The 24,449-nt window shown below is 56.3% G+C and overlaps 1 protein-coding gene across 2 annotated transcripts in view; it reads right to left on the bottom strand.

The window, feature by feature from the left end:
* RBM19 (RNA binding motif protein 19) overlaps nt 1-24,449 on the bottom strand; it is a 122,303-nt gene that overhangs the window by 9,766 nt on the left and 88,088 nt on the right. For both annotated transcript variants that reach the window (XM_024741547.1, XM_024741548.1), the window contains exons 22-23: nt 24,319-24,424; nt 10,984-11,104 (exon numbers count right to left, since the gene is read on the bottom strand). In XM_024741547.1, coding sequence (XP_024597315.1) covers nt 10,984-11,104; nt 24,319-24,424 — 227 coding nt within the window. The remainder of the gene's footprint in view (nt 1-10,983; nt 11,105-24,318; nt 24,425-24,449) is intronic.

Genomic DNA, 24,449 nt, shown 5'->3' with positions numbered 1-24,449 from the left:
CAGACCTGATTTTTCAAGAGAGGCCAGAATCTTGACTTTCAGGTCAAATCCTCTGATAGCAAAATAGGAACAATTAATTAAAACAAAAACAAAACACTTTTTCTCCCCCTTATCTTCTAGGCAAAATAAAGATCTGTGATCTCAGCCGACAGCTCACCAGTGCAGCCTCTGGTTTACTTTCTCTCTACTCTCCGTCTATAGAACCCCACTAGTTTCACTTGTGGTCATGAAGCAGTAATAACAACCTCCTCGCCTGTGTGTTTTCCTTGGGTTTCTCAGGCCTGGGCCAGCCTACAGTTCAGAAACAAACCCGGCCACCCTCTGTCACCAGCCACAACCCTGGAGGCAAGTCCACCCTCCTCCTGACCCTATTTCCAGCACTCTGGTCCCCAGGTCCCCGAACCCTCATCCAATCCGGGCCCAGCTCCTTCCCCTCCCAAGTTGCTCTGAAATTCTCCTTCTGTCAGTTTAATTCCATGATCAATGAGGAAGAGCAGGAGAAATGGCCCGGCACAGCTGGTTTCCCCGTTAGCCCTAGCAGGGATTCCTGGCCTCACTGGCGACAGCCGAGTGAAATGTTTGCAGAACGCAGAGAACACAAGTCAATAACAATTTAGCAGGATTGGGGGCGAGTACCTTCCCCGCACGGACAGCCGCTCCCGGGGGAAGGGGGAGAGAGTGTGCAGGATATCGCCGAAGCGCTTGGAAATATTTCCAAAACACCACTCAAAGAGGTTCGGGGAGTGGGGGGTGGAAGGAGGGAGGAGTGGGAGGGGGTGACCTGGAGGACAAGGACACCTGCTCCACCTTGCTCCAGGCCCCCCCAGCCTCCCTAGCACCTCTGCAGGGAGAAGCATTTGGCTCTCTGAACCTGGCTCCCGGGCCACAGCTCAGCCGTTTGCACCACTGCTAGCAGTTGCCACCGAGGAGCCACCTTGACTCCGGCTTCTTGATTTTTCTTCTCTCGATTCTGCCTGCATCAGCTGGGGTGGCCTGGGGCATGTGACAAAGAGTGGGTCTCCCGGCCAGTTTCAACCCCTCTCCTGCTGCTGCCCACCGACAGGGCTGAGAGCAGAAGGAAGAACAGATTCAGCACCCTGGACAGGGGCGGGCACCCGCTTCCAAGGGGGCAGGGGTGCAACACCTCCTGGGTGGCCCCGGGTGCCCATAGTGACCTTTCCTCTGTCAGGACCCTTTGTGGCAATCTGGGACAGCCCTCCCTCACCTGTCTTCTGCTGGAGCCTCTGACAGCTCTGGAGGAAGGGCTGCCACGGCAAAGCCTTACGGAGGGAATTTGAGGCACCCAAATGGAGGAATAAAAACGAGGCGAGGGGAGCCTATAGGAACCTTCTGTCTCCAGGTTGCTGGAAAGATCCATGGCAGAGGGATATTTTGAATAATAATCTCTGTGACTTCACATACTTGCTTGAACTTTCCTGAGTGTGATTTTTAAAGCCCGATGATTATGTTTTCAGGGCCATGATCAGTGAGGCATATTTGCAAGGGCTGGCATGGGGATCATGGGCTCTCCTGGTCCCCAGTCTTTTGAAAGTGTGCCGTCCTGTGAATGATTAAGTTATGGGCGGGGGTGGGGGTGGTTGGTGAACTGTTGCAGGCTTTAAATATCATCTGTATGCTGATGACTTCCAAATTTATATCTCAGCCCAGACTTGACTCCTGAGCTCCCAACTCATAGATCTATCTGCGTGACATCCCATGGGGAGTCCTAATAGGTGTCTCAAACCCCATGCGGCCGGATCACTCCCACCCCCACCCACTCTTCCCAGCTTCCAGAGCCTCATCATCACGCAGCACCACCATCCTGTGAGTGGCTCGCTCTGAGCAAAAGTCTCTGTATTGGCCTTAATTTCCCTCCTGCCTCCCAGAAGTCTGGCCAGCTCTACTTTTACCACATATGCTCAATCCACTGGCTTCTTTCCACCCTTCCTGTCTCTGTCGCTGCTCAGACTACCGCCGTGGCTTGCTGGGACGACCACAGTGGGACTCCTATTCCATATTCTTACTCCTCTACAATGCATGCCCCATGCAGCAGCGAGGATGAGGGATGGAGTGTAAACCAGGCCATGGCACTCCTCTTTCTAAATCTTCGAGGGATTTCCCACTGTATCTTGAATATACGCCAGGCTCCCCGCCCCACCCCACAAGACCCCACCAGGGAGCCCTTCTGGCCTCTGCAGCTTTGTTTCCAACCACTCTCCACCCTGGACTCATTCTCTAGTCACAGTGGCCTGCCACGAGCATGCTTCTGCCCCAGGGCCTTTGCACCTGCGGCTCCGCTGCTTGGAATGATTTCCTCCCAGATCCTGGGCTGGCTAGCTTCTTTGAATCACACAAAAACACTAACTCCTCGGAAAGGCTTTTTCCAACCACCACATTTGGAATCTCTCCTCCCTCTTCACACCCCTGAGTGTATGATATTATCTTTTTGCATTTCCTCCACAGGGCTTGCGATCATCGTAACTTTCTCATTATTACCGTTTTTTTTTTTTTTAAATCATTCATCTCTCCCACTCAAATACTAGCTCCATGAAGGCAGGCACCTTCTCTTTTGCTTGCTGCTTTGTCCTCAGTACTGAGTAAGGCTGGATAACTAGATGATCAATGGAGAACTGAGTGAGTGAACGAATGAAGTGGGAAGCAAGGCACTGCGGCTTCTGTTCCAGGAAGAGCTGGGGATTCTTTTTTTTAAATAAATGTATTTATTTATTTTTGGCTGCATTGGGTCTTCGTTGCTGCACATGGGCTTTCTCTAGTTGCGGCGAGTGGGGGCTACTCTTTGTTGCGGTGCATGGGCTTCTCGTTGTGGTGGCTTCTCTTGCTGTGGAGCACGGGCTCTAGGCGCGTGGGCTCCAGTAGTTGTGGCACGCGGGCTCAGTAGTTGTGGCTCGCGGGCTCTAGAGCGCAGGCTCAGTAGTTGTGGCACAAGGGCCTACTTGCTCCGCGGCATGTGGGATCGTCCCGGACCAGGGCTTGAACCCGTGTCCCCTGCATTGGCAGGCGGATTCTTAACCACTGCGCCACCAGGGAAGCCCGAGCTGGGGATTTTTAAGCAGAGGACTCTAGCTGGGAGGATGCGGGTGGGGTTATGATGCCTCTAGAATTGTACGTTCTCTGAGAAAGGGGGGTTATGTGGGAGGAATTAGTCACCCGTGGCTTTAGACAAAAGAAGGGCAGCCATCTCAAAAGCCCTAGGGGCTGTAAACTTTTTCTGTAAAAGGGGAGATAGTAAATATTTTAGGGCTTTGCAGGCCACACTGTCTCTGTCACAACTACTCAACTCTGTCCTCACAGTGCGAAGACACAGCTAGAGACGCTACGTGAAAAACGGGCATGGCCGTGTTCCCCTCAAAAGCTTTATTTACAAAAGGCTGCAGGCTGAATCTGGCTGTGGGGCTGTAGTTTGTAACCACGGCCCTACCTGGACTGTGGAGCCCAGATCCAATAGAAGGGGGGATAATTTGAAATTTAGGAACTGCTGGGGATCTAGGGAGTGGCTAAATACGGTGAGCTGTTCCATAGTGTGCAAAGCTGTGTGCCCTCAGGCAAGTTACTAGACCCCTCTGGGGCTCAGTTTGCACCTTAGAAAAATGGGAAGAGCACCTCCTCTAAGGAGCTGCAAGGCTAAAATGAGTGCATGAAACCACCTGGCAATGTCCCCTGCACGCAGTATGTCCTCGACCGAGCTCTCTCCTGTTTTCTTTTTCTCCTGACTTCACCTTTAAAAAGAAGGCACACAACTGCCTCTTCCAGACTAGTGGTGTTTCGAGGGTCAAGGTTAGCGCCACCTGGCTGCACACCATGCAGGGCCCCTCTTGCAGTGCCCAATACATATCTGACGCTCTATTAGAACGGGCCCTTCTGACGATCAGGACTTTTATCTCTGTTCATTTATTCACCCCACCGATTGTTACTGAGCACCTACTCTGTGCTAGATGCAGGGCCAAGGCAGTGGACATGGAGAGGGCCTTGTCCCCTGGAGGATAAAGCCTCTCGGGGAGTAGGGAGGTGAAACCCCCACACACGCGAACACAAAGTTCAAGGGAGATGAGGTACGCGGTGCCACAAGGGAACTTTCGGGGAAAAGTAGAATCTCTGACACTTTGGCTGAGATCTGAATCACGGGGGGCTGGGGGCCAGGCCGACGGGGCAAGGGCCCCAGGAGTCGGGCTCCCTCCTTCCTGGCTAGGAGGGCCACCTTGCTGGAGGCCAGTGACCGATGGGACAGGCGCCCATCGTCTGGGCCTGAAGATGGCAGATCTCGCATCCCAGCCTGGCCTGGTTTGGCCGAGGGTGGGGGCGGGCGGGCAGGCGGGCGACGGCGGCGCTGCCAGCCACTTGCCATGCCGGTCATGTCTGCGCTCCCAGCTCCGGAGGTGAAAGGTGCAGCCGCTAACCACAGCCCATCAGTCCTCCCAGCTGGAATAAGACAATGCCGGGAAGCAGAGCCACACTCCCGGCCCAATAAAAGCCTGTTCGCCCAGGCCTCCCTGGCTGTGCCCGCTGGAAAACAGAGGGCTGTGCAGGCGGATTGCTTCCGTACCATTATATTCTGACAGCGGCGCTCGCAGGTACTGCGGCCTGCCGGGGCCCTGAAAGCTTCTCGATGCCGCGATGCCGCGACCCTGCTGGTTTGTAACACGCTCGGGAAGAAAAGGACACAGCCAGTGGCCGACTTTCCTCTTTCTTCCCTCTGCGCTCTCTCTTTTCACCCGCCCGCACCGAGGCACTGAAGTACAGCACTTCACCTGCTGGGGGCTGCCGAGGTGCAGCTGAGACGGCTGATTCCGGGGGCCGGGAAGGAAGGCAGGGAGAGGACAGGGGAGAGAGAGGGGAGGGCGGTTCTGTGGAAGAGGGCCGTCTTGCCCTTCCCTTGGCCCAAGCACTGCTGTCTGGGGTCAAGGGCTTTGCCTATCCAGGGCAGCTTTTTGAACAACTTTCGAAGAGCTGCCCTCGGCTCTTTCATTTGATGGGTATTTCGTAAGCATCAACTTGCAAGGGAATATCTAAGGACCGCCACGATACAGGGACAGTGGATGAAGTGAAGACCCTCCTGCTTGGGGAGTGGGTGCCGGGAGGGGGGCTTTGAAGAGTTTTGGCCGCGGATAGGGAGCCTAGGTAAGTGGCGACCTCCAGACTGGGCGCTGAGTGTGTTTAGTTCCCACAGCTGCATCAGAAGGCAAGACAGCACGCACTTCTACCAGCGAGGAACCCCCTTCCTCCCCCTTGCTGTTACTGTGTACTAATTGTACCAGGGCTTGAACCCGTGTCCCCTGCATTGGCAGGCGGATTCTTAACCACGTGCCAGGCATGGGGACAGGTGGCATCTACAGATGCAAACGTACCGTCCTGAGCACTGCCCAGGTGACGGGCTATTCATTCTCATTCATTCTCCCTCCCTCCCTCTCTCTCTCACACGTTCCTTATTGTCCGGGCTTCTAAAAACTGCGGTTCTTCTTTATGTCTCATTCCTCCACCCAGAGAGCATCCTCCCTCGGCCTGGCTCCACCGGAATGCAAAGAAAACAGGGAGTGTTCTCGGTGGCCCAGAGAAGGAAGAAGCATTAGCGCCTTGCAGGGGAGGGGCGGATAAGTAATACTTGCTGCTTTCTCACTGTGCACCGAGAGCTTTAGAGACATCATCTCCTGTAAGCCCCCCAATTCCCCTATGAGGTAGGCACCCTAGTCCTGCTGTACAGATGACAAAGCTGAGGCCGAGTGTCTCACCTGAGGTAACAGAACGGACATGAGGACACACACTAGGGTGGAATGTTAAGGGGTAGCGGTGCACAGCTGCTCATATGAAGCCAGCAGGATGGCTAAAAGCCCAGGTCTGACTCCTGACTCGGCCACTGGTAGCTGGGCGCCCCTGGGGAAATCATCTGCCCTCTCTGTGCCTCAGTTTTCTTGTCTGGATAATGACGGTATTTACCTCCCAGGATTCCGCAGGATTAACACCTGTGAAAGCCCCACAGATAGTACCTGGCGTGGAGTGAGGCTTAACAGATGGAAGTTGTCATGGTAATAATAATAGTAACTAGTATTACGTGGCCTGAACTGCACATGGAGCTGTGTGGCTTGACCTAGGCTTGTCAGGGACCAATGCAGGAGAGAAGGGCTGGTCACAGGGCCCGGGCAGCTCTCGGCCCACCAGCACCCCATCCCCACAGCCTCCCCCAGGGGAGCTGGAGCTCAGAGGCAGAGGTGAACTCTGATTGTACCGGCCACAGTAGGGCCAAAGCTCTTCTCTATTTCTCTGGTCACCCCCTCTCTGTCCCCGAGGGCAGCTCAGAGGCCACGGTGTCCCCAGCAAGCTTCCTGCTGGGTCCCGCCCAATGGTTAAGACGCCTGCCGTAGGCCCACCTTCCCCAGGGAGCCCTTTGTCGTGGCCTCGGTGCTCAGGCTGGGCAAATGGGGCTCGGGGCCTCCACCTGAGTTCTGAGTGCCTTCCTGGCACAGATCAGGGCCGGGGGAGGGAACTGGGCATGGATCCCACCTGCCCTCGGAGTCTGCCAGGGCCCTGGATGCTCTGAACAATGAGGATTTCAACACAAACAAGCTGGGTATTTTTCACCACAGGGAAGGGGCAGAGCGCGGAAAAGGGTCCAGTCAGGAGGGCAGGAGGCCAGCAGCCCTATTCTGAGTATCGAGGGCTGCCGTGGGTACCCTGTTTCCAAAGACATCAAGCAGACAATGGGGTGGGTGGGTAAGAGGGCTGACATTTGCGGAGCACCTGTTCTCGGCCGACTCGTCTACCCTGTTTCCCCCCGCGGTGTCCTGCTTACTTGGGAAGGATGTAGGGCGCAGTCATCCCAAGGATGGAACGCTGTAGCCAGACTGTCCGAGTTCAATCCCTGCTTCTACCACTTACTGCCTGTGTGATCCTGGGTGAGCTACTTCATCTCTGTGTGCCTCAGTCCCTCCATCTGTAAAATGGGGTGATTAAGGGCATCTACTTCCTAGGGGTGTTGTGTGGGTTAAAAAAAAAAAAAAGCTCGTGCTGCTTGTTATTGCCCTGACCATCTTCACCAGTACCCCATAAGGCAGTACCCTTGTATCCCCATTTGTAAAATGGGAAACGGAAGCCCCAGGGGCACAGTGACTTGTCCTGGGACACTCAGCTGGGAGGCTACAGAATCCAGGACTTGATGATTCCAAAGCTGATGCTCTTCCTCCTAAAACTAACTTTTTGGGGACCATGACCTGATAGAAAATCTGATGACAACAAAGATCCTCTTGCCAGAGAGGTAAACACACACGTACATACACGTACCAGATGATAACGTTTCTGGGTGTTCACAGCCCCTCTGAGGCCAGCCCTAGACTAGGGCCCATGAAGACAAGGTTTCATGGATTCTGGGTTAAAAATCCCTGTCTCATATCTTGCTGTGCTCTGGATAGCGTCCTTTTGTTTTCTAAGGTTTATATATTGGTTTGGGAAGAGTGCTGTATAAGTATGATAGCTAATTGTTTCAGACTCTTCGGGCCCTGAACTTTCAGGCTACCTCTCTGCTGCCTTTTCACGCCCCAGACAGGTGAGGCCAGCTAGAGCTCTGACACTTGGCCACGTTTGCCAGTGACCCTTCTGGACGGAACACATCCCTGCCAGGCACTGCTGGTCCCGCCCCCCAGAAAACACCCCCCGACCTCCGCCCTATGCCCTGACCTTCGTGGGTCACCACAGACGCTGGATATTCTGTTTGGAGCTGCCAATCCCTCCCCTGTCCTACTCCATCCCCTGGAAGGAGCCGTCACTGGAGAGCCTGGCCCTCTGGCTGATGGATGGGCCAACGCGAGACCTGGGAGGAGAGCAGAGCAGAGAGGGGGGCGAGGGGGATGCAGGCATATCTTGCCTAGCTCCCTCCCTGCTTTGGTTCAGGGCCCTGGCACTGGCTGCATCCCTCCAAACCTGGGGACCAGCTGGCCATCCCCGAGGTCCCTGCTCTCCCTGGAGCCCAGGGGCATCACTTCCTCCTGCTGCCCCTTCACCTCTGTCCCCTGCCCCCACCTCTGCATGGCATGCCTGGGGTAAGTTCTGTTCCCTGCTGGGACCCTGACATCCACCCGCGGTGCCGGGGAGGGTCTCTCAGGGCTCCCTTTCTGCGCACTTGGTTAGCTCAGAGCCGGGGGCCCCTTCCAGAACCTGGGGGAGGGGGGGAATGTCCCCTCAAGGGGACTCAAAAGAAGTGCAGGGGCTTCCCTGGTGGCACAGTGGTTGGGAGTCCGCCTGCCGATGCAGGGAACACGGGTTCGTGCCCCGGTCCGGGAAGATCCCACATGCCGCGGAGCGGCTGGGCCCGTGAGCCATGGCAGGCTCACTGCTGAGCCTGTGCATCCAGAGTCTGTGCTCTGCAACGGGAGAGGCCACAACAGTGAGAAGCCTGCGTACTGCAAAAAAAAAAAGAAAAAAAAAAGTACAAACACATGGCTGGGCTCTGACACCCAGCGCTGGCCTTGGTGGGGCCTTTTCTCACCTCTGCACCTCGGTTTTCTCATCTGTAAATGGGGACAAGGTAACACGCACATTGCAGGGTGTCAATTCTAAAGCGCCACCTATGTTTCTCACTACGATTTGGTATTCATCTCCTCCATTTCTGGAAGGGACCCCGTACATTCTGGGCTCAGGGTCTGGATGATTCAGGAGGAAGGAGGCCGTGCGGTAAACACACACACCCTAGATCTAACAGAGGCCCAAGGCTTTTACAAGTGGCATCTGCTACTATAATGCCATGCGTGGGGTTGTGGCACGGCGGGGTGGAGGGCTCTAGAGCTGGCCTAGAGTTCAAATGTCAGCTGTGCACTTTCCAGGCTTTCTCATGTCTTGGGCACACGGCTGAACCTCTTTCTCTGTCTGTTAAATGTAGACAGCCGTGCCCATGGCTGGAAGGGTTGCCGTGAGGATGAAAGAGACAACGCGTGTCACATACAGAGGACGGCCCGGCACAGAGGAAGCCTTTAATAAACAGTAGCTTTCACGAGTCCCTTTAATGCTCGGCTGGTCTCAGTTCTGTCATCCGCAAAACGGGGCTAGTCAGGCCCACCTCACGGGGCTGTTGGGGCATTAATGGGAAGATGTATGCAAACAACCTGCTGTCTTTCCTGATATTATTATTGTATCTGCCCCTGTCTGGGCCTCGGCCTGCAGCTGATAGGGGGAGACAGCCGAGGCTTTCTGCTGGGGTAAGGCAGTAAATGCCGTCTCTGGAGCTCAGTTTATTGAAGGGGCTACTCTCCAATGCAGGGCAGGACTGCTGAGTCCCACTCCCCCGCGGGGTGGGTGGGTGGGGGGCAGGGGGACGGGAGAGTCCCTTACACAAACATTTGCTGATGGGTGCATTTAGGCCGGTCAATGGCTGTCGATAAGGATAGGCTCTCCTCCTGCACGGCAGGATTTGGGGACTTATTGAGTTGTGTGCTTGCGACTGTGTACTTAGCCCTGATGGCTCTGCTTTCTCGTTTGCCTTTGCTTATGTATTCCTCAGCCTCGGACTGGCCCAGGCTGGCATGGGGGCCCGGAGATGAACCAATCAGTGACAGAGGTGACATGACGGCACACGACGGCACGCTCTCCACCCTGGGGGAGGCGCCAGTCCAGCAAGAAGAATCGTTAAAGAAATACAGGACGGGGACTTCCCTGGTGGAGCAGTGGTTCAGACTCCACGCTCCCAATACAGGGGGACCAGGTTCGATCTCTGGTCAGGGAACTAGATCCCACGTGCATGCCGCAACTAAGGAGCCCGCCTGCCACAACTAAGACCTGGTGCAACCAAATAAATAAATAAAATTAAAAAAAAAAAATAAATACATGACGACATGGCAAGGAGGTTTAGGAACACAGGTGGGAGAGCAGAGGACGGAGCCATTACTGATACCTGGGGGTGGAGGGTGGGGAAAGGGAAGGCTTCTTGGAGGAGGTGTCATTTGAGCTGGGCCTTAAAGGCTGGATAGGCACTTGCCAGGTTGGAGAAAAAGAGAAAAACAAAACTGAGAGGCAAGGCATTCTGAGCACAGGGAACGGCATATGCAAAGACACAGAGTCCTGCCTGGCGTTTGGAGACAGTGACCTCCACGGGAGGTGTGGTGGGGAAGGATTAGGCAGGAAAGGTCACTGGGGGGTGCACGGGGGTGTGTTCTGAAGGGTTTGGCAGGTGGAGCTAGAGTCAAAGGGCTTCCATGCTGTTTCTAGACAATGTGCTAGAGAAGGCGAGGCCCGTGTGAGGCCTCTGGCTGCCCTCTCCAGCCACACTGGCCACCCCGTTTCTCGATGTGTCACGCTCATGCCAACCCTGGGCAACCCTCCTGTGGGCACAAACGTCACCTCTGCGGGGAGGCCTTTCTGGACCTAGCCCCTTCCACCTGGACCCAAAGCCCCCCGAGGTCACCGTTGCACTCCTCACACTGGGACATGGCAGGGGCTAAGTATTTTGTGGGGATGGACTGCATTACTGGCGAGGCTGTGTGATGCCACCAAGGTGTATAAGAGGTGGAGCTGGGTCCTGTGACCATTGGGGCCTGGGCAGGAAGCGGAAGGCGCTCAAACTGGATAACTGAGGAGGGTCCAGTAAACAGGTAGCAGGCACAGGGAAATCGGGGCAGGCGGTCCCTGGGTCAGCCACTGGACCCTGGATGGAGAGTGCTGGGTGCAGAGAGCCACTGGATGTGAGCTGTGGCCTCTGGGGGCAATGACAGCCAGCCGGCAGCAACCAAGCAGGAAGTGAGGGGGGCGGGGGGGTAACCACCCTCACCCAGGCTGTTCCTCTCCCCGATATCCTGCCAGGTCTCCCAATGACCTGACTTGACTGGGAAACCAAAAGGGTGTGGAGGCCACCAATGCCACCCACTCGGGTCAGCACCTCCCACTGGCACGGAGAAGTGTATGGATGGCGAAGGGTAGATGTAAAGGAGACGGAGGGAGGTCCAGGAACCTGGCCCCCGCAGCCCGGCCAGCAGACGGCAGTTCTCTTACCGTGGAAGTGCTCGGCCGTCTTCCGCCGCAGGGTCTGCAGGCTCACCTCGGAGTCGGCCCACTCCAGCACCAGCCTCCGGCCGTACAAGTGGGTGCTGTGACACAGGGCGTTGAAGGCCCTCTGGAACGAAACACAGCGTGTGAGCAAAGACCCACCAGCAGACGCTACAGCCTGGTCTCCTACCCGCCAGCACCACAAACCTAAAGGCCAGCTCTGGCCCCGCGACACCTGCTTCCTGGGGCGGGTGTAGGGAGCTAATGGGCACTTCTATTCCATTAGTGGGTTACGTGCCCAGGGACAGTGCTGCAAGTGGCCGTGCGCTCAATACATCCACTCTCTGGGCTGTGACTGGTGCCTGGGCCAGGCAGCTGGCTTCCCTCCCGTGTTCCATCCCATCTGGGGACGGCGACCCCGTTAGGCGTCTGGCTTCCCACCCGGCTGCCGGGGGCAGTGCCTCTGAGGAAGCCGAGCCTATCCGGCCCCTCGATGACAACCACAGGGGCCCTTCACTGTCACTGGGCGGCACCGTCCTCCGCGGGTCCTGGGGATTCTGGCCCCCATCTCTCTCTGCTGGCCTCCCACCGCACGGCCGTGGTCCCCCAGCCACTGGCTTCCGCCCCGGGCTCAGCGGCCTGGGACCTGCGCACGCTCTCGCCTCCCGCCCTTCGCTCTTCCTGACCTCTCCCCGCACTCTGCCTACTTCCCTCTTTTTGACTTTTGTTTCGTAACAGCTTTATTAGGATATAACTCACCATACATACAAGTCACTATCATAGAAGTCACCCGTCTACAATTCAATGGCTTTTAGTCTATTCACAGAGCGGTGTGACCACCACCATACCTATTTTAGAACATTTTCATCATCATCACTGCAGAAGAAACCCTCTACCCATTTGCAGCCACTCCCTATCCACCCTGTCCCCCCTGCAGGCGCTAGTCTACTGTCTCTGTGGATTTACGTATTCTGGACACTTCCTACAAATGGATTCATATGGCACCGGTGAGTTCCCTCTTAAACATCACCAGGTCTAGAGCTAAATTGGCTCTGTGCTGGGGCTCTTCCCAAAACACCCCTGAGGTACACAGAGGCCACTGCACTTGGTAGCCAGGAGCTTGGGCTCTGAGGCCACCCTGCCTGGGCAGGGCAGGTCCTGCACTTCCTAGCTTCAAGGCCTTGGGCAAGTTAAATGAATCTCCCTGGCCTCAGTTTCCTCATCTGTAAAATGGGAATATTAACGGTACTGTCCTCTAGGGTTCTATAGAAGAAGACAAAGAGTTAACATGCAAAGTGCCCAGAACACTCTGGGGGCGCACAGTAAGTGCTCAATAGATGCTACTTCTCGTGAAGATGGTGTTGCCACCACAGACATTTGCAATTTCTCTCGGCACAGAGGCCTCGGGTTAGTGCTAGGTTGAAGGCGCGGGCTCCCAGGCGCTGTCAGCACCAGGGAGCAGCAGTGGCCAGTGGTGGCATCTTGGTCTCTGCTTCTGGGTTGCAGGCAGCGCCACCTGCTATGAGAAGAGGCGCCATGGGGTTTGTCCCTCTTGCTTCTTTGATGCTGTGAAGAGGCAGTGTATAACCAGGGGTCTGGATTGGAACCAGTCCCTCTCTGGCCTCATCTGCACTGTGACTGTTAGAGGTTGGACTGGGTCCCCCAAAAGAAGAGGTGTGGAAATCCTAACCTGGCACCCCAGGTTGTGACCTTATCTGCAAACAGGGTCTTTGCAGGTGCAGCTAAATTAAGACGAGGACATCCTGGAGTACGATGGGCCCCTGATCTAGTGTGACTAGTGTCCTTACAAGAGATGGCCATGTGAAGACACAGGGTGAATGCACGTGACAAAGGAGGCTGGGGTGATACCCACAGCAGGGAATGCAGGCTGTCACCGGAAGCTAGGGGAGAGGCATGGAATAGATTTTCCCTGAGAAGAACCAATACTGCTGACAAGCTGATCTTGGACTTTCGGCCTCTAGAACTGTGAGAGAAGACATTTCTGTTGTTTTAAGCCACCCAGTCTCTTACAGCAGCCTAGGAAGGCAACAGTGGCCTTGGGTAAGCCAACTGCCCCCACATGAGCTTCAGTTTCCTCACCTGTAAAATGGGGCTAACTGTGAGACCATCAGCCCCGAGGGTGGCAGAGAGTAGGTATCTGATAGACAGCTGCATCTGAAAAGCACCGGTGTGAGGTGGGTGGGACATGCGTCTTTTAAAAATTAGACATGGGCCCAAATTAAAGAAATGCTTTTGTTCTCTTTCGTGCTTTTCTGAGAAGGGCCAGGTGCAGGAAACTTTTCTTTGTTTTTTTTTTAAACGTTAATTTAAAAAACTCTTTCTGACTGCCAGCAGAGCCTCTGCATTTTTTTTTCCATGCGGATATAAATATGCATCTGGACTCCAAGCCGGAATGGCCCATTCAGAGCTTTAAAACGCACGCACTCTCAGCTGGTGAGGCAGAGACAGCCTGACTGGGGGAGCTGGGGTTTTAAGAGCGGGGAGTGAAACTGGTCGGGAGTCTGGCATGGTGGGTACTCCATCCTGGTGCCAGGGTCCCTGAGGAGCTGCGGTTCCGGGGACACGGTCCAATGGGGGCGGCCAAGAGGTGGCATCTGGTAGGAACTAAGTCAGAGTCGGAACAAGGGGGTACTGCAGCCTGGCAGGTGAGTCCAGGCGAGACGCCCCAACTCCAGCTGTCATATCTGTTTCTTTCTTACCCTTGGAAACCCTCTCTCCGTTCCTGTGGCACACAAAGCCTGGGGCGGTCTCTGTTCATTATAGGAGTTGCTAAAAATTCCCTCTCCTAGCCTCTCTCTGACATCACCCCTTGCAAATTCTCATCTCCTCTTTGGAAGGGCTTTTCACTCTAAGAGGTGAGGGGGCACGGCAACTAAGACTGGGGGCTCTGGACCTGGGCTACTATGGTTCAAATCCCTGCTTCATCCCTTACAAGCTGTGTGATCTCAGGCAAGCTGCTTAACCTCTCTGAGCTTGAGATTCCCCACGTGTAAAATGAGAGGCAGCAGCAAAGAATGGATGCGCAGATTCAATGAGCTATTAAGTCTGACGCCACACTGCCTGGCACGTGGTAATTCTCACCTAAATGTTGGCTGTTGTTATTTTTATGATGTATGCCCTCCACTTCCCATTATCACGCTAAAGAGCAGGGAGAATGGGAAGTAGGGTACAAAAGCTCTTTTGTATTTGAGGTTAGAGCACAATGTGTGAATCTCCAAAAATAGCAGAATTACCCTTCCCGGTTCTAGTCCCCTCAGGTTAATAGGAAATCAGGTTGTGTTTCCAGCCCTAGTGGTTGGAATGTGGTGGCCCCAAACTATCGCAGGCAGGAAGCCAGTGATTCCTGGCTAAAATTGGCCTTGGATAATTCCGAGTAGTGGTGCTTCATGCAAAGAGCCTGTTATATGTGAGACCCGGGGAGGGTGACGGGGAGACACAGCCCCAGGGCTTTGGGGCTTTTGGGCCAGTGCAGGGGAAGGTTCCAGGCACAGCCCCGGCCTCTCTGGCCTGCTCTCCTCTAGCAGCTTCCTCCCAGGTCTCTGTGTCTACACTAGACTCCACCGAAACCCACACCACCTTCTCCCCAGACAGAGACTTCCCGAACCTCAGCTCTAGGGCTGCGGTCGTCTCGGGGTGCCCGGGGTTCCGCGGAGTGCCGGGCGCTGCAATGGAGGAAGTGGAAATTTAGCTGTTCCCAGCCCTTTGCTTCTCTCCGAATCCTGCTTCTGTTGCCTGTGTTCCTCCCTTGCCATCCAAGGGCCTTCATACCACGGATTAGAGATGTCCTGGGTTCCAGAGAACTCTAAGCACTTGACCTCAACCTACTCATGAGAACAGACATCATTCTCCCATTTCAAGGATAGGAAAACTGAGGCCAAGGTTGGTATGCAGGTCAAGTTCCTCCTTACTTTTCCTTTCAGCCTCTATGTGTTCCATCCCTGGGCCTTCGTAACATCCCTCTCAGCCTCGGAAAGGTTCCCTTCGGGCAGACTGCAGCCAGGTGCCCTCTGTGTGCCCTGCGCCCCCAGCCTCCTTAAGAACACCTGCCCCGTTAATGCCTGCTTGTGTGCCGGGCTCCCTGGCTCGACTTGAACCTCGTAGGGAGGCCTCTATCCTGGCTACCCTTGGCACAGAGCTCAGGACACAGCGTGCTCGGTAAATTTCTGCAGGGCGAACCATGGAGCGAGACCTTCACCGAGGGTCGTGAAAGCACGTCTCCAGACTGGGAGGGACACTGAGGTTGGTCCCGGCTGGAGACGGAGGGCTGGTTTAGATGTACTGCCCTGGCTCCTCCAACCCCCGAGATTCAGCCCACGAGGGCAGCAGGGAAAGGAGCATGTCTCGCCCACGACTGTCCTGTCCTGTACAAGTGGGAGGCTCTGCCTTTGGTTAGGACAAGAGCTGACACATACACAGTCCTGGGTGCGGCACAGAGACGGACAGGAGGCCCCGCTCCCAACATGCGTGACTTTGGGACCTTGGGATGGGAAGAGTCACCTGTGCCACTAACACCCGATCGCCCAGCTGGGCCACTGCCGAAGCCTGAAGGTCTAGAACGGAACTCTAAGGGTGCACTGGTTTGGCAAAGAGGAGGATGCTGTAGAAGATGAGGTCCCCCCCGCCCCCCGGCCACTTCAGGGCCACTTCCTTCATCACCCGATGGGCCCGTGCTGGTTATTCCTGATCTTCCCCTGCACCCCCTCTCCAGGCTTTCAGAGCTGACTCTCCTGGAGGGCATAACCAGGGCTCACTGGCCTTGGGTACCATTTAGGATGAGCAAATGGGAGGCGCCGGTGAGAGGCTGGAGGGAGGGGCAGAGAGGCCGGGGGACTTTTTCCCTGGACCCCTCCCTCCAGGACCACAGCTCCTGCCGGTGGCCCCTCCTTGACAGCTCAGGCTCTCACCTGTCCCTTCAAGGTCCCTTAGCCTAAGGTGGCGACAGCTCCCACTGCCACTGGCCCTGGTAGGGGTGGGTCACATCCCTGGCGAGCACCCCCCAGCCCTTCTTACCCCTCCATGAATCTCTCTTCACTTGAACCATCTGGGGTTAGGTTCTGTTTGCTGACACAGATGGTCACCTGGAGTCCCTCTGCCTTGACCCAGGGCAGATGGACTGCCCCCTTCAGAGAGCAGGTCTTAGACAACGTGAGGCCCGACAAGGGCTGCTCTGAGCAGGTCTAGCCGGAGTCTGGAGCTGCCCCATCACCCGGTTCTCTGCCTCAGCTGTCTTGGAAACACACCTCTTTCATTTCCTCTGACCTAAGCCACCAACTGTGGGCACCAAGAGCCCTGGCCTCCAGTGCCGGCTAGACTGTGACCAGGCCTGGCAGCCACCTTTCCAGAACTGGGAAGGCACCGGAAGGCTGCCAGCTCAGTGCCGGGCCTGACCTTTCTGCGGCTCTCCCTGGAAGACGGGCTTCTGCCTCCTGGCAACAAAAGCCCATTTGATGCCCTTGGCAGGACTCCCGTCCCAAGGGCCATGGCTCCCGGGCCGGGCTGAGGCCAGGCCTCCTGTCCTGAGACGTCCAGGTCATCTCTCAGCCCCTCTGCTGTCTCTCGCCGAGTGGGAGGGCTGCATCTCTCGGCAGATGCCAAATCCACCTGAACATGGACGACGCCAACCTGCCCTAAACCATCTGTGCCCCTGAATCCTGGAGGAAGCGTGGCCAAGAACGACCACGTGGCTCAGAGCACAGCAGCCAAGCCCAGGGAAAGGGAGCAGCGGCCCAGCTGGGCCTGCTGGGGGCTCAGCTCCTTCTCTGCCGAGGGGGTTGAGAAACAGGGCCCTATGATTTCTGGGAGGACAGTCTGCTGTCCTGGGATGCTCTGTATCGTCTCCTTGTGGACAGCATGCTGTGCTCTAAGGGGGAGATCACTTTTGTCCCTGTACCAATGCTCCCGGACTCCTGTAAGTGAGCTCCCAGCAAATCTTCCAGCTACCTCTGGCCTCCACTGGGGAAGAGCTGGTCCCCAGAAAAAGTGGGGCTCTTTGCACAATACTGGTAACTTCAACTGTGGGCCTCCACTCAGCACCTTGGGCCCCTGCGACCTACGATGCCGTGGAGCTGAGGGCAAGTTTCTAAGAGAAACACCCAGGGGCTCGTTTTCCGGGCTGCGGTGTCTAAAATCTTTTAGATGAACAGATGTCCTTTCCTTGCACCCATCCATCCACTCAGCTCAGCCCAATTCAACTCAACATCCCCGGAGGACCTACTATGGGCCAAAAGGAGGGAACTCAACTAGGGGACAGGAAGGTAACGTACCACCTCTGACCTCGGGGAGAGAGAAAAGAGCTACTAGGAAAAGAGGGCCAACCCAGGAAGCCAGGGGCCAGAAGTGACAAGGCAATGAGGCCGTGGGGCCCGGTAATGGCCTTGGGCTCCACAGGGGGTCGCAAAGCATGGTCTTGTGCTTTCTGGCTTTGATCTGGCGAGAAACTTTTGAGTATTCACTTTCTCCACTACAAAGTGGAGGTGCTTCAACCTTCTTGGTGCTGAGAATACATCAGATAATGACTATTCATTTAACCCAGCGCCCGGCACGCAGGCAGGGCCTGATTCCCGGGACCTGTGATGTTGCCCCTGGTAGTTTAGTTTATGTATTTAGCTTTTTGGCCGCACTGCACGTCTTGTGGGATCTTCGTTCCCTGACCAGGGATTGAACCCGGGCCCTTGGCAGTGAAAGCGTGGAGATCTAACCACTGGACCGCCAGGGAATTCCCAGTAGTTAAGTTTTAAAATGATGATTACTTAGTGCTGCTGGGAGGGAGGAAGTCTGTCCAGCTCGGCTGGGCTGGTTACCTTTCCTGGGGAACTGGTCCTGACCGCTGAATAAATCTGAAACGAGGACATCTGAACCTGAGGGCTTCTCAGAGCAGTGGAGCTCCGTGGCCTCCCACTCTGACCCCACAGGGGCTGGGCAGGCCTCAGGGCACACGGAGGGACAGAGGGATGCGGCCAGCAGATGGGCACACGGCGGGGCTGCCCGTACCCCAGAGATGAGGGAGGCACATCTGCTAGCCGGAGGAGGGCGGCTCGTCCTGATCCCGGGTTCTCAGCCCACAAATGTGTTGGCTGAGTCCAAATCCATGCCTTGAAATGCAAGGCTCAGGATTCAAACACGTTTTCCTTTACCCCTGGGCCCTGTTGATAGGAACTAGGGAAAACCTGCACTTAAAACACAAGCATGGGCTTCCCTGGTGGCACAGTGGTTGAGAGACCGCCTGCCGATGCAGGGGACGTGGGTTCGTGCCCCGGTCCGGGAAGATCCCACATGCCGCGGAGCAGCTGGGCCTGTGAGCCATGGCCGCTGAGCCTGCGCGTCCGGAGCCTGTGCTCCGCAACGGGAGAGGCCACAACAGTGAGAGGCCCGCGTACTGCAAAAAAAAAAACCCACAAAAAAACACAAGCACGAGCGCACACACCTAACACAGACAAGTGGGGATAGCACCCCAATTCCTGGATTTGTGGCCAGTTAACATTTCAGGAGACAAAAAGCAACTGATACCTCGGCTTCAAAGCACAGTGCCTCTGCCCCGCGGGGCCCGGGACACCCCGCTGCCTCTGCTCCTTTGGTGCCCTGCGCCGCGGCCTGTGGTGGGTGCTTGGCACGCAGCTTTCCACTTAATCTTCATGGCTGCTTCAAGGCGCAGATCATTTCCGGTTGCGGACATGAACAGCCTGGGGTGTGGGGACATGAAGCCCCTTGCCCACGTTCACGGAGATGGAAGGAGGCAGCTCTGACTCCACGGGCCACGCTGCTAACCACTGCGCCGCCCTGCCTTTCTAGAACATGGGCTGTCTAGGGAGGACACAGCCCACGGAGTCTTCATTTCCATGGGGCCATGTCCCCTTCAGACCCTGGCTGCACACCCTCGGGGCCCTCGGGGAGGCTGTACTCTATGCGCTCCTTGCACTCAGATAAGCAAAGGTGTGTGTGTGTCTGTATGTGGAGTGCACACCATCCACCGCTAGTCTGACGGCGATCGCTGTTTATGGCACCTGCACCGCGGCTGGGCACCCAGCGAGGAGGTGGCTGTCCCTGCCTTAAGAAGCTCTGTCTTGCTCACCGTCACCTCTTCCCACCACTGGTCTTGTTTCAGCGGAATCTGCAAGGCGAAGGCCATGGGTGCGGAGAGGCCTGATGGGAGCCCCCTACGAAACTCTCTCAGCATTACCCCAACTGGGGTGGGCCTGGGGCTGTGTCCACGCCCCCCTCTCCCCCGGCACCATACAAAAGTGAGAAGTGAGAACAGAGACGTTAACTGGCACGACTCCCCAATTAAAGCTGCGGTTGTTTACCAGTGAGAAGAGAAGAGCGCTGCCTGCCAACGCCGACCGCCATCCCATCTCCCTACTGCTGGCTCCCCCCAAGTGTTTATTTAAGCCAACACATTGCTCTGCTAATTGGATAACATTCCATGTGAAAACAGACCTTTTAAAACAACAGCAGCGGCGGCAAATAAAAACAGCTGCAACTGCAAAAGTACAAAGGCTCGGTGGGCTCCGGGAAGGGAGAAATTAAAGGCGCATGCATGGGGGAAAAAAAAGAATGTTCTGGTTTCCGGGCTGCAAGTCTGCTCTTTGCTTTCTTTCCCTTCTTCCTCCATGACCAGCCAGTCCAAGTAAAGGCAGAGGAGGTGGTGGCTTCTAAACAGAATCCCAATGACTATTGGTGGCCTCTTGGCCAATGGGCACGGGCACAGCTGGTTGGGAATCCCAGGTCACCTGTCCAGGTAGAAAGCTGCTGCCTCCAAGGCTTGGGAGGGTTGGCAGGAGACAGTGTGCGGCTCTGGAGGGCCCTAAAGGAATGCCCACTCCTCCTCTGGGGGCCCCGGAGGAGCTGATTTCATCCTGGGCTTGTTCCCAAGAGATGTTTTAAGGGCCAACCTCTTGGCCTTCCTCCAAATGTCTAATTGGTGAGTTGCTGGGGATGGGTGAGAGGTGAGGGGTGTGGTGTAGAGAGGAGGGGGCTGGCGCACGGTTTGGCCGCAGCTGGCACTCAATTTAAGTGAATACGTGAATGAAGGGAGGAAGTGCTAATCCGTGAACTTTGGAATCAAATTGACACGCGGGGTTTCCCAGCTCTGGCAAGTGGCGCCATCCCTTCGAACCTCAGTTTACCCATCTGTCAAATGGCTTCCTACCACTGATGCGTAAAATGCCCAGTGCCGTCCTTGCCAAAGACGGGCTTTTAGAAGTTGATGGTTTTTTACTTATGCCAAGAGGCTGCCCTTCCAGAAACATCATCAGGACCCAGAGAAACACGTGGCACCTGAGACACTACAAACATCCCTACACACAAGCGCAGACACAGGCCATCGGGGAAGACCACCTTATTTAGGACTTCCTGTCTGCCCTCATCGACCTTTGTCCCTACTTCCCTCCAGCACGTGGGAGAAGGTGCTTTGAGAAATGTGGGCTCATCACACTTGGAGGTTTAGATAATAATAACAGCAGCCCTTTCAGAGAGACTGACATTCATGCCTGGGACATCGGGGGCTGATGAAATGCCCTAGGTTGGGCGAACATGCCAGCTCACGGAGCCTGTGACAGGGGCTGATGGCCAGGTCCCACCCCTGGTTTAGCATCTCGGCAACAGAGCCAGGTCCCGGCTTCCCATTGGTTCCCAGGACCCTGCACACACGGAGCTTAACAAGTGCCTGGAGAAACCGGGGAGGGAGTTATGCAAATCTCCAGCTGAGTCCGGGGCTTCTGCAGGTTGGGACGAGACAATGCGTGTACGGTGTACATTTCACACACAAAGCCAGCTCGGCCGGTCGCGGGCGCCTCTGGCTATTGTCATCAGTTGCCTGGTTACCCTGAGCTCTTCGTGGAGCCTTGCGCTAGGATTCTCTTCCCTGTTTGGGGCATGTGCTTGACCCAGAGGGGCCTGACGGATGACGGAGTTCCCGAGGATGTGCGGGGTGGAACTCGGGGTCATGGAGCAAGGTTGGAATACTCAGGGTCCCTGGGGGCGGGGAGGACACAGATGACCCGTGCTTGGGGCCCAAAGAGAGATGGCGGTGCTGAGCGGATGCCTCCAGGGACCAACCAGGGTGCCTAATTCTCTCCTCAGCCAGCTGGCAAAGTGGACTGGTTGGTGCCCAGGAAAGAGTACTGTGCTGTGAGTCACATCCCCGGGTTCACAGCCCAGCCTGGAAACTGCTAGTTTCTCCACTGCTTTCCAGACCCAAGGTTCTACAATCGGCCTCTACTCCCTCCCTGCCTCCTCCCCCTAATGTGTCCGCTCCCCTCATCTTTTCCTCCCTGTCTCCTCTTTTCCCCTCTGAGGACCGCCTGGCGCCCCGGGACACAGGAGGCTTACACCTCCAGGTTCCAGCGCTGCTGACGCCACAGAGTTACTGACCACTATCTTCCTGGAGGACGCCCCACGGCAGGAAACGAGGGTGAAGCCCTTGGTGAGGGAGCCGAGTGGTCAGGGTTCAGTCAAGCCCCGGGAAGGATTTCTAAAGCAGGTCTTCTTCCCTGAAGCGCTTCAAAGGGAGAACTGCTAGGGGTGGTGGTGGGGTGGTGGGCGGCGCTTGTCCTGAGAAACTGGGGGTCCTGGAAGTTCCCCTACCAGCCCTGGGATTCCCACGAGTTCCTTCTTTCGAAATGAAAAAAGGGTCTCGGTTTCTAAGTCAATGTCTCCTTCCAGCATTGCTTTCCCTCTTCAAACTCACGCCTGCCCTCGAGCTAGCCAGATATTTACAATATTCAGAATTCTATTCACCAACATGCAGCGCGCACGGCTCTATGGCTTAGTGGAGAGTGCTAAAAGTTCCACTCGGGGGACAATAAAGTTCTTCAGACAGACAGGGAGAAGGAGAAGGAAAAGTCACAGCAGCTTCTCCGGGAAGCAAAAAGAGCAAAGGGATCTTTGCGGGAAAGGTGCGCTCCTGGTGGGCTCAGACTTCATGGGAGACCAGCTCGCTCAGCGGCGGCACAGAGGGCCCGTCCTGGTGCGGTGAGAGGTGGGAATGGCAGGGCCAGGACAGCTCCGGAGCCAGGCTGCCGCCTGTCGGAGGTGAGGGGCCGCAAGAGCCAGTCCTGGAGGGAGTGTGGGTTGAGCCCGTACCGTCCTCGGCTGCCCTTTCTCTTCCTGGAGCCCAGGATGGAAGGGACAGAGGGGGAGGAGCCACCTCCATAAGTCAGCAGAAGGCTGTGCTAGGCTCTGCAAAGAACATTTGCAGCCTGGCCTCCGGCGCCAGGCGCTAGCCAAGCGGGCACTGGCACTGCCCGGCTACCTGAGCATCTCCCCCCCACGCCCCATTCCCATGACCCCAGAGAACAAAGCTATATTGACTGCATCCTGGCGATGGGAGCGTGGAAATTCAAGGCTGGCAGTCCATGCCTGGTCTAGCCCTCTGGGTCCCGAGAGCCACGTTAATTCTGACTTCAAGCTCTGGAGGGAGGCTGCCGCGTGGAAGAAGCTTCTAGCTGGAGGGCGTGGACAACTTTTCTCTCTGCTCCTTCCCTTCTTCTTAGATCACCACCATCACCATCCGCCTCATCACAGCTAACAGACGGAGCTCACGGAGGCCAGATCCCGTACTATCATCTCATCCCAGCCTCGCAACGATTCGGTGAGGGAAATTCTATTACTGTTTTATAAGGGGGGAAACTGAGGCACGTAGAAAGTAAGTCACCTGCTCAAGGTCACACAGCAGGTGAGTGCTAGGATTCTGGCAGCAGGGTCTGTGCTCTAACAGCTAGCCCTCGCACTGGCCCTTAATAAGAGATTTTTCTTGGGGCAGGGAGTGAATCCCCCTTCATCTCTCCCGTAATCGCAGTCTCACACAGGAACCCTGACATAAAACAGATGACAATGGTCCTACACACTCACAGAAGCTCAGGGCCAGACGGACGCAGTGGAGAAAGCACTGCCTGCACCCCTCTCTTCCCTGTCCACAGATGGGGGCCTGGTGGCTCTGAAGGGACCTGGGCTGGTGGGAACGAGGAGGAAACAGCTCACTCATCTCGAGCACCGTGTGCCAGGACCCGTGTCACCATCTGCCTTCACCCTGTGGGCGTGGGACCTGTCATCATTCCCATTTTACAGATGAGGAGACGGAGGCACAGGGCAGGGTTGGGGAAGCCAAGCAGCCAGCAGTAAGTGCAGTGCTCTGGACGGCTGTTCCCTGGCTTCTCTCTGAGCCAGTGGCGGGGGGACCCCGCAGGTGCCTGCCTTGCTGGTGAGCGTCAAGGCCATGGACCGGCTGCACGCAGGGGTTGCGGTCCCTCCTGTCACGACAGGAGGCGAGGGGAAGACTGCCAGCTGAGAAGAAAGAGGCGCAGATGTCTGGACAAACATGGCCACGTGTCAACAAAGCGTGCACTTGAGTTCAAGACGCTGAGACAAAGGTGGCTGGCAGGCCTGCTGAAGTCCTGGGGCACCCTCTCTGCCTGTGCATGTTCCCAGGGCCCACAAAGGCCGCAGCTGTGTCCCTGAGATGACACCTTCAGCTCCACCCACAGGGCCTCTGGCAGCGCCAATTTGCTGCTGGCCAAGAGCGTGATTCCAACAAATACTCTGCTTTTCTGAAGATGCCTCCTCAGAGGCGGAGGGGATCCCAGCCATTAGTGACACCTGCCCCTTGCTTTACTGCACCCTCAAGGGAAGACAGGCCAGGACGGGGGAAGGCTGCCTGTGGCACAGGCTCTCGGAGGGAGCCCACGAAGACAGCGCCATGGCCCCCTCCCCCCAGGATCCTGACCTGGGACTGTGAGAGCAGCAACCACGGTCGCAGCCAGAACCCCGGTCACACAGGCTCTGCCCCTGGTCTGCTGCCGCGGAGGACGGGGACCCAGGACCTACTGCACCAAGCCCACACCCAGAGAGGCTGCCTTGCTTCAAAAATAAAAGGTGGTTCTGTCTCCAAGGAATTCCGTACACGTGCTTACACAGAGCAGCACTTGCCTGGCCTGAGTGCACCTGAAATCAGCACAAAACAGAAGCCCCAGGCACCAGCAGAAGAAGAGGGGAAAGAGCTGTCCCCGTGGGTTCCCACTGGGGTGCCTGGCGGCCTCTTCTCCGAGCGCTGTCCCCTGGTTCCTCTCCACACTCTGCACAGCATCTCCCACGCTTTCTGTCTGACCTGGAGCGGCCCGGGACACAGAACTGCCCCTTCCTCCAAACACAAGGCCCATGGTCTTTTCTTCCAAGGACACTGTACAAATTAGCAGGGCTGGGGAGAGGAGGGGAGAGAAAATCCGAATGGGGAGTGGGGGCCGCGCCCACGTCTGTGAAGAGGCCTTGCTGCTTCTCCCACAAAGGACCCAGAAAGGAGAGGCCGGGAGGGAGGGGCCCTGGTCTCACCTTCGCGTCCTGCTTGGTGAGGAAGTCGACGAAGCCGAACCCTCTGTGCGAGCCCATCCCCGTCATCTTCTTTGGCAAGCGGACTGTCTTCAGCTCCCCGAAGGTGCTGGGAATAAAAACACGGGAGTTTC

Source organism: Neophocaena asiaeorientalis, unplaced genomic scaffold (genome assembly GCF_003031525.2).
Source record: "Neophocaena asiaeorientalis asiaeorientalis breed wild unplaced genomic scaffold, Neophocaena_asiaeorientalis_V1.1 scaffold648, whole genome shotgun sequence".
Classification (NCBI taxonomy): Eukaryota; Metazoa; Chordata; class Mammalia; order Artiodactyla; family Phocoenidae; genus Neophocaena; species Neophocaena asiaeorientalis.
Note: the sequence above shows the minus strand (reverse complement) of the source record. Positions and strands in the feature narration are given on the sequence as shown.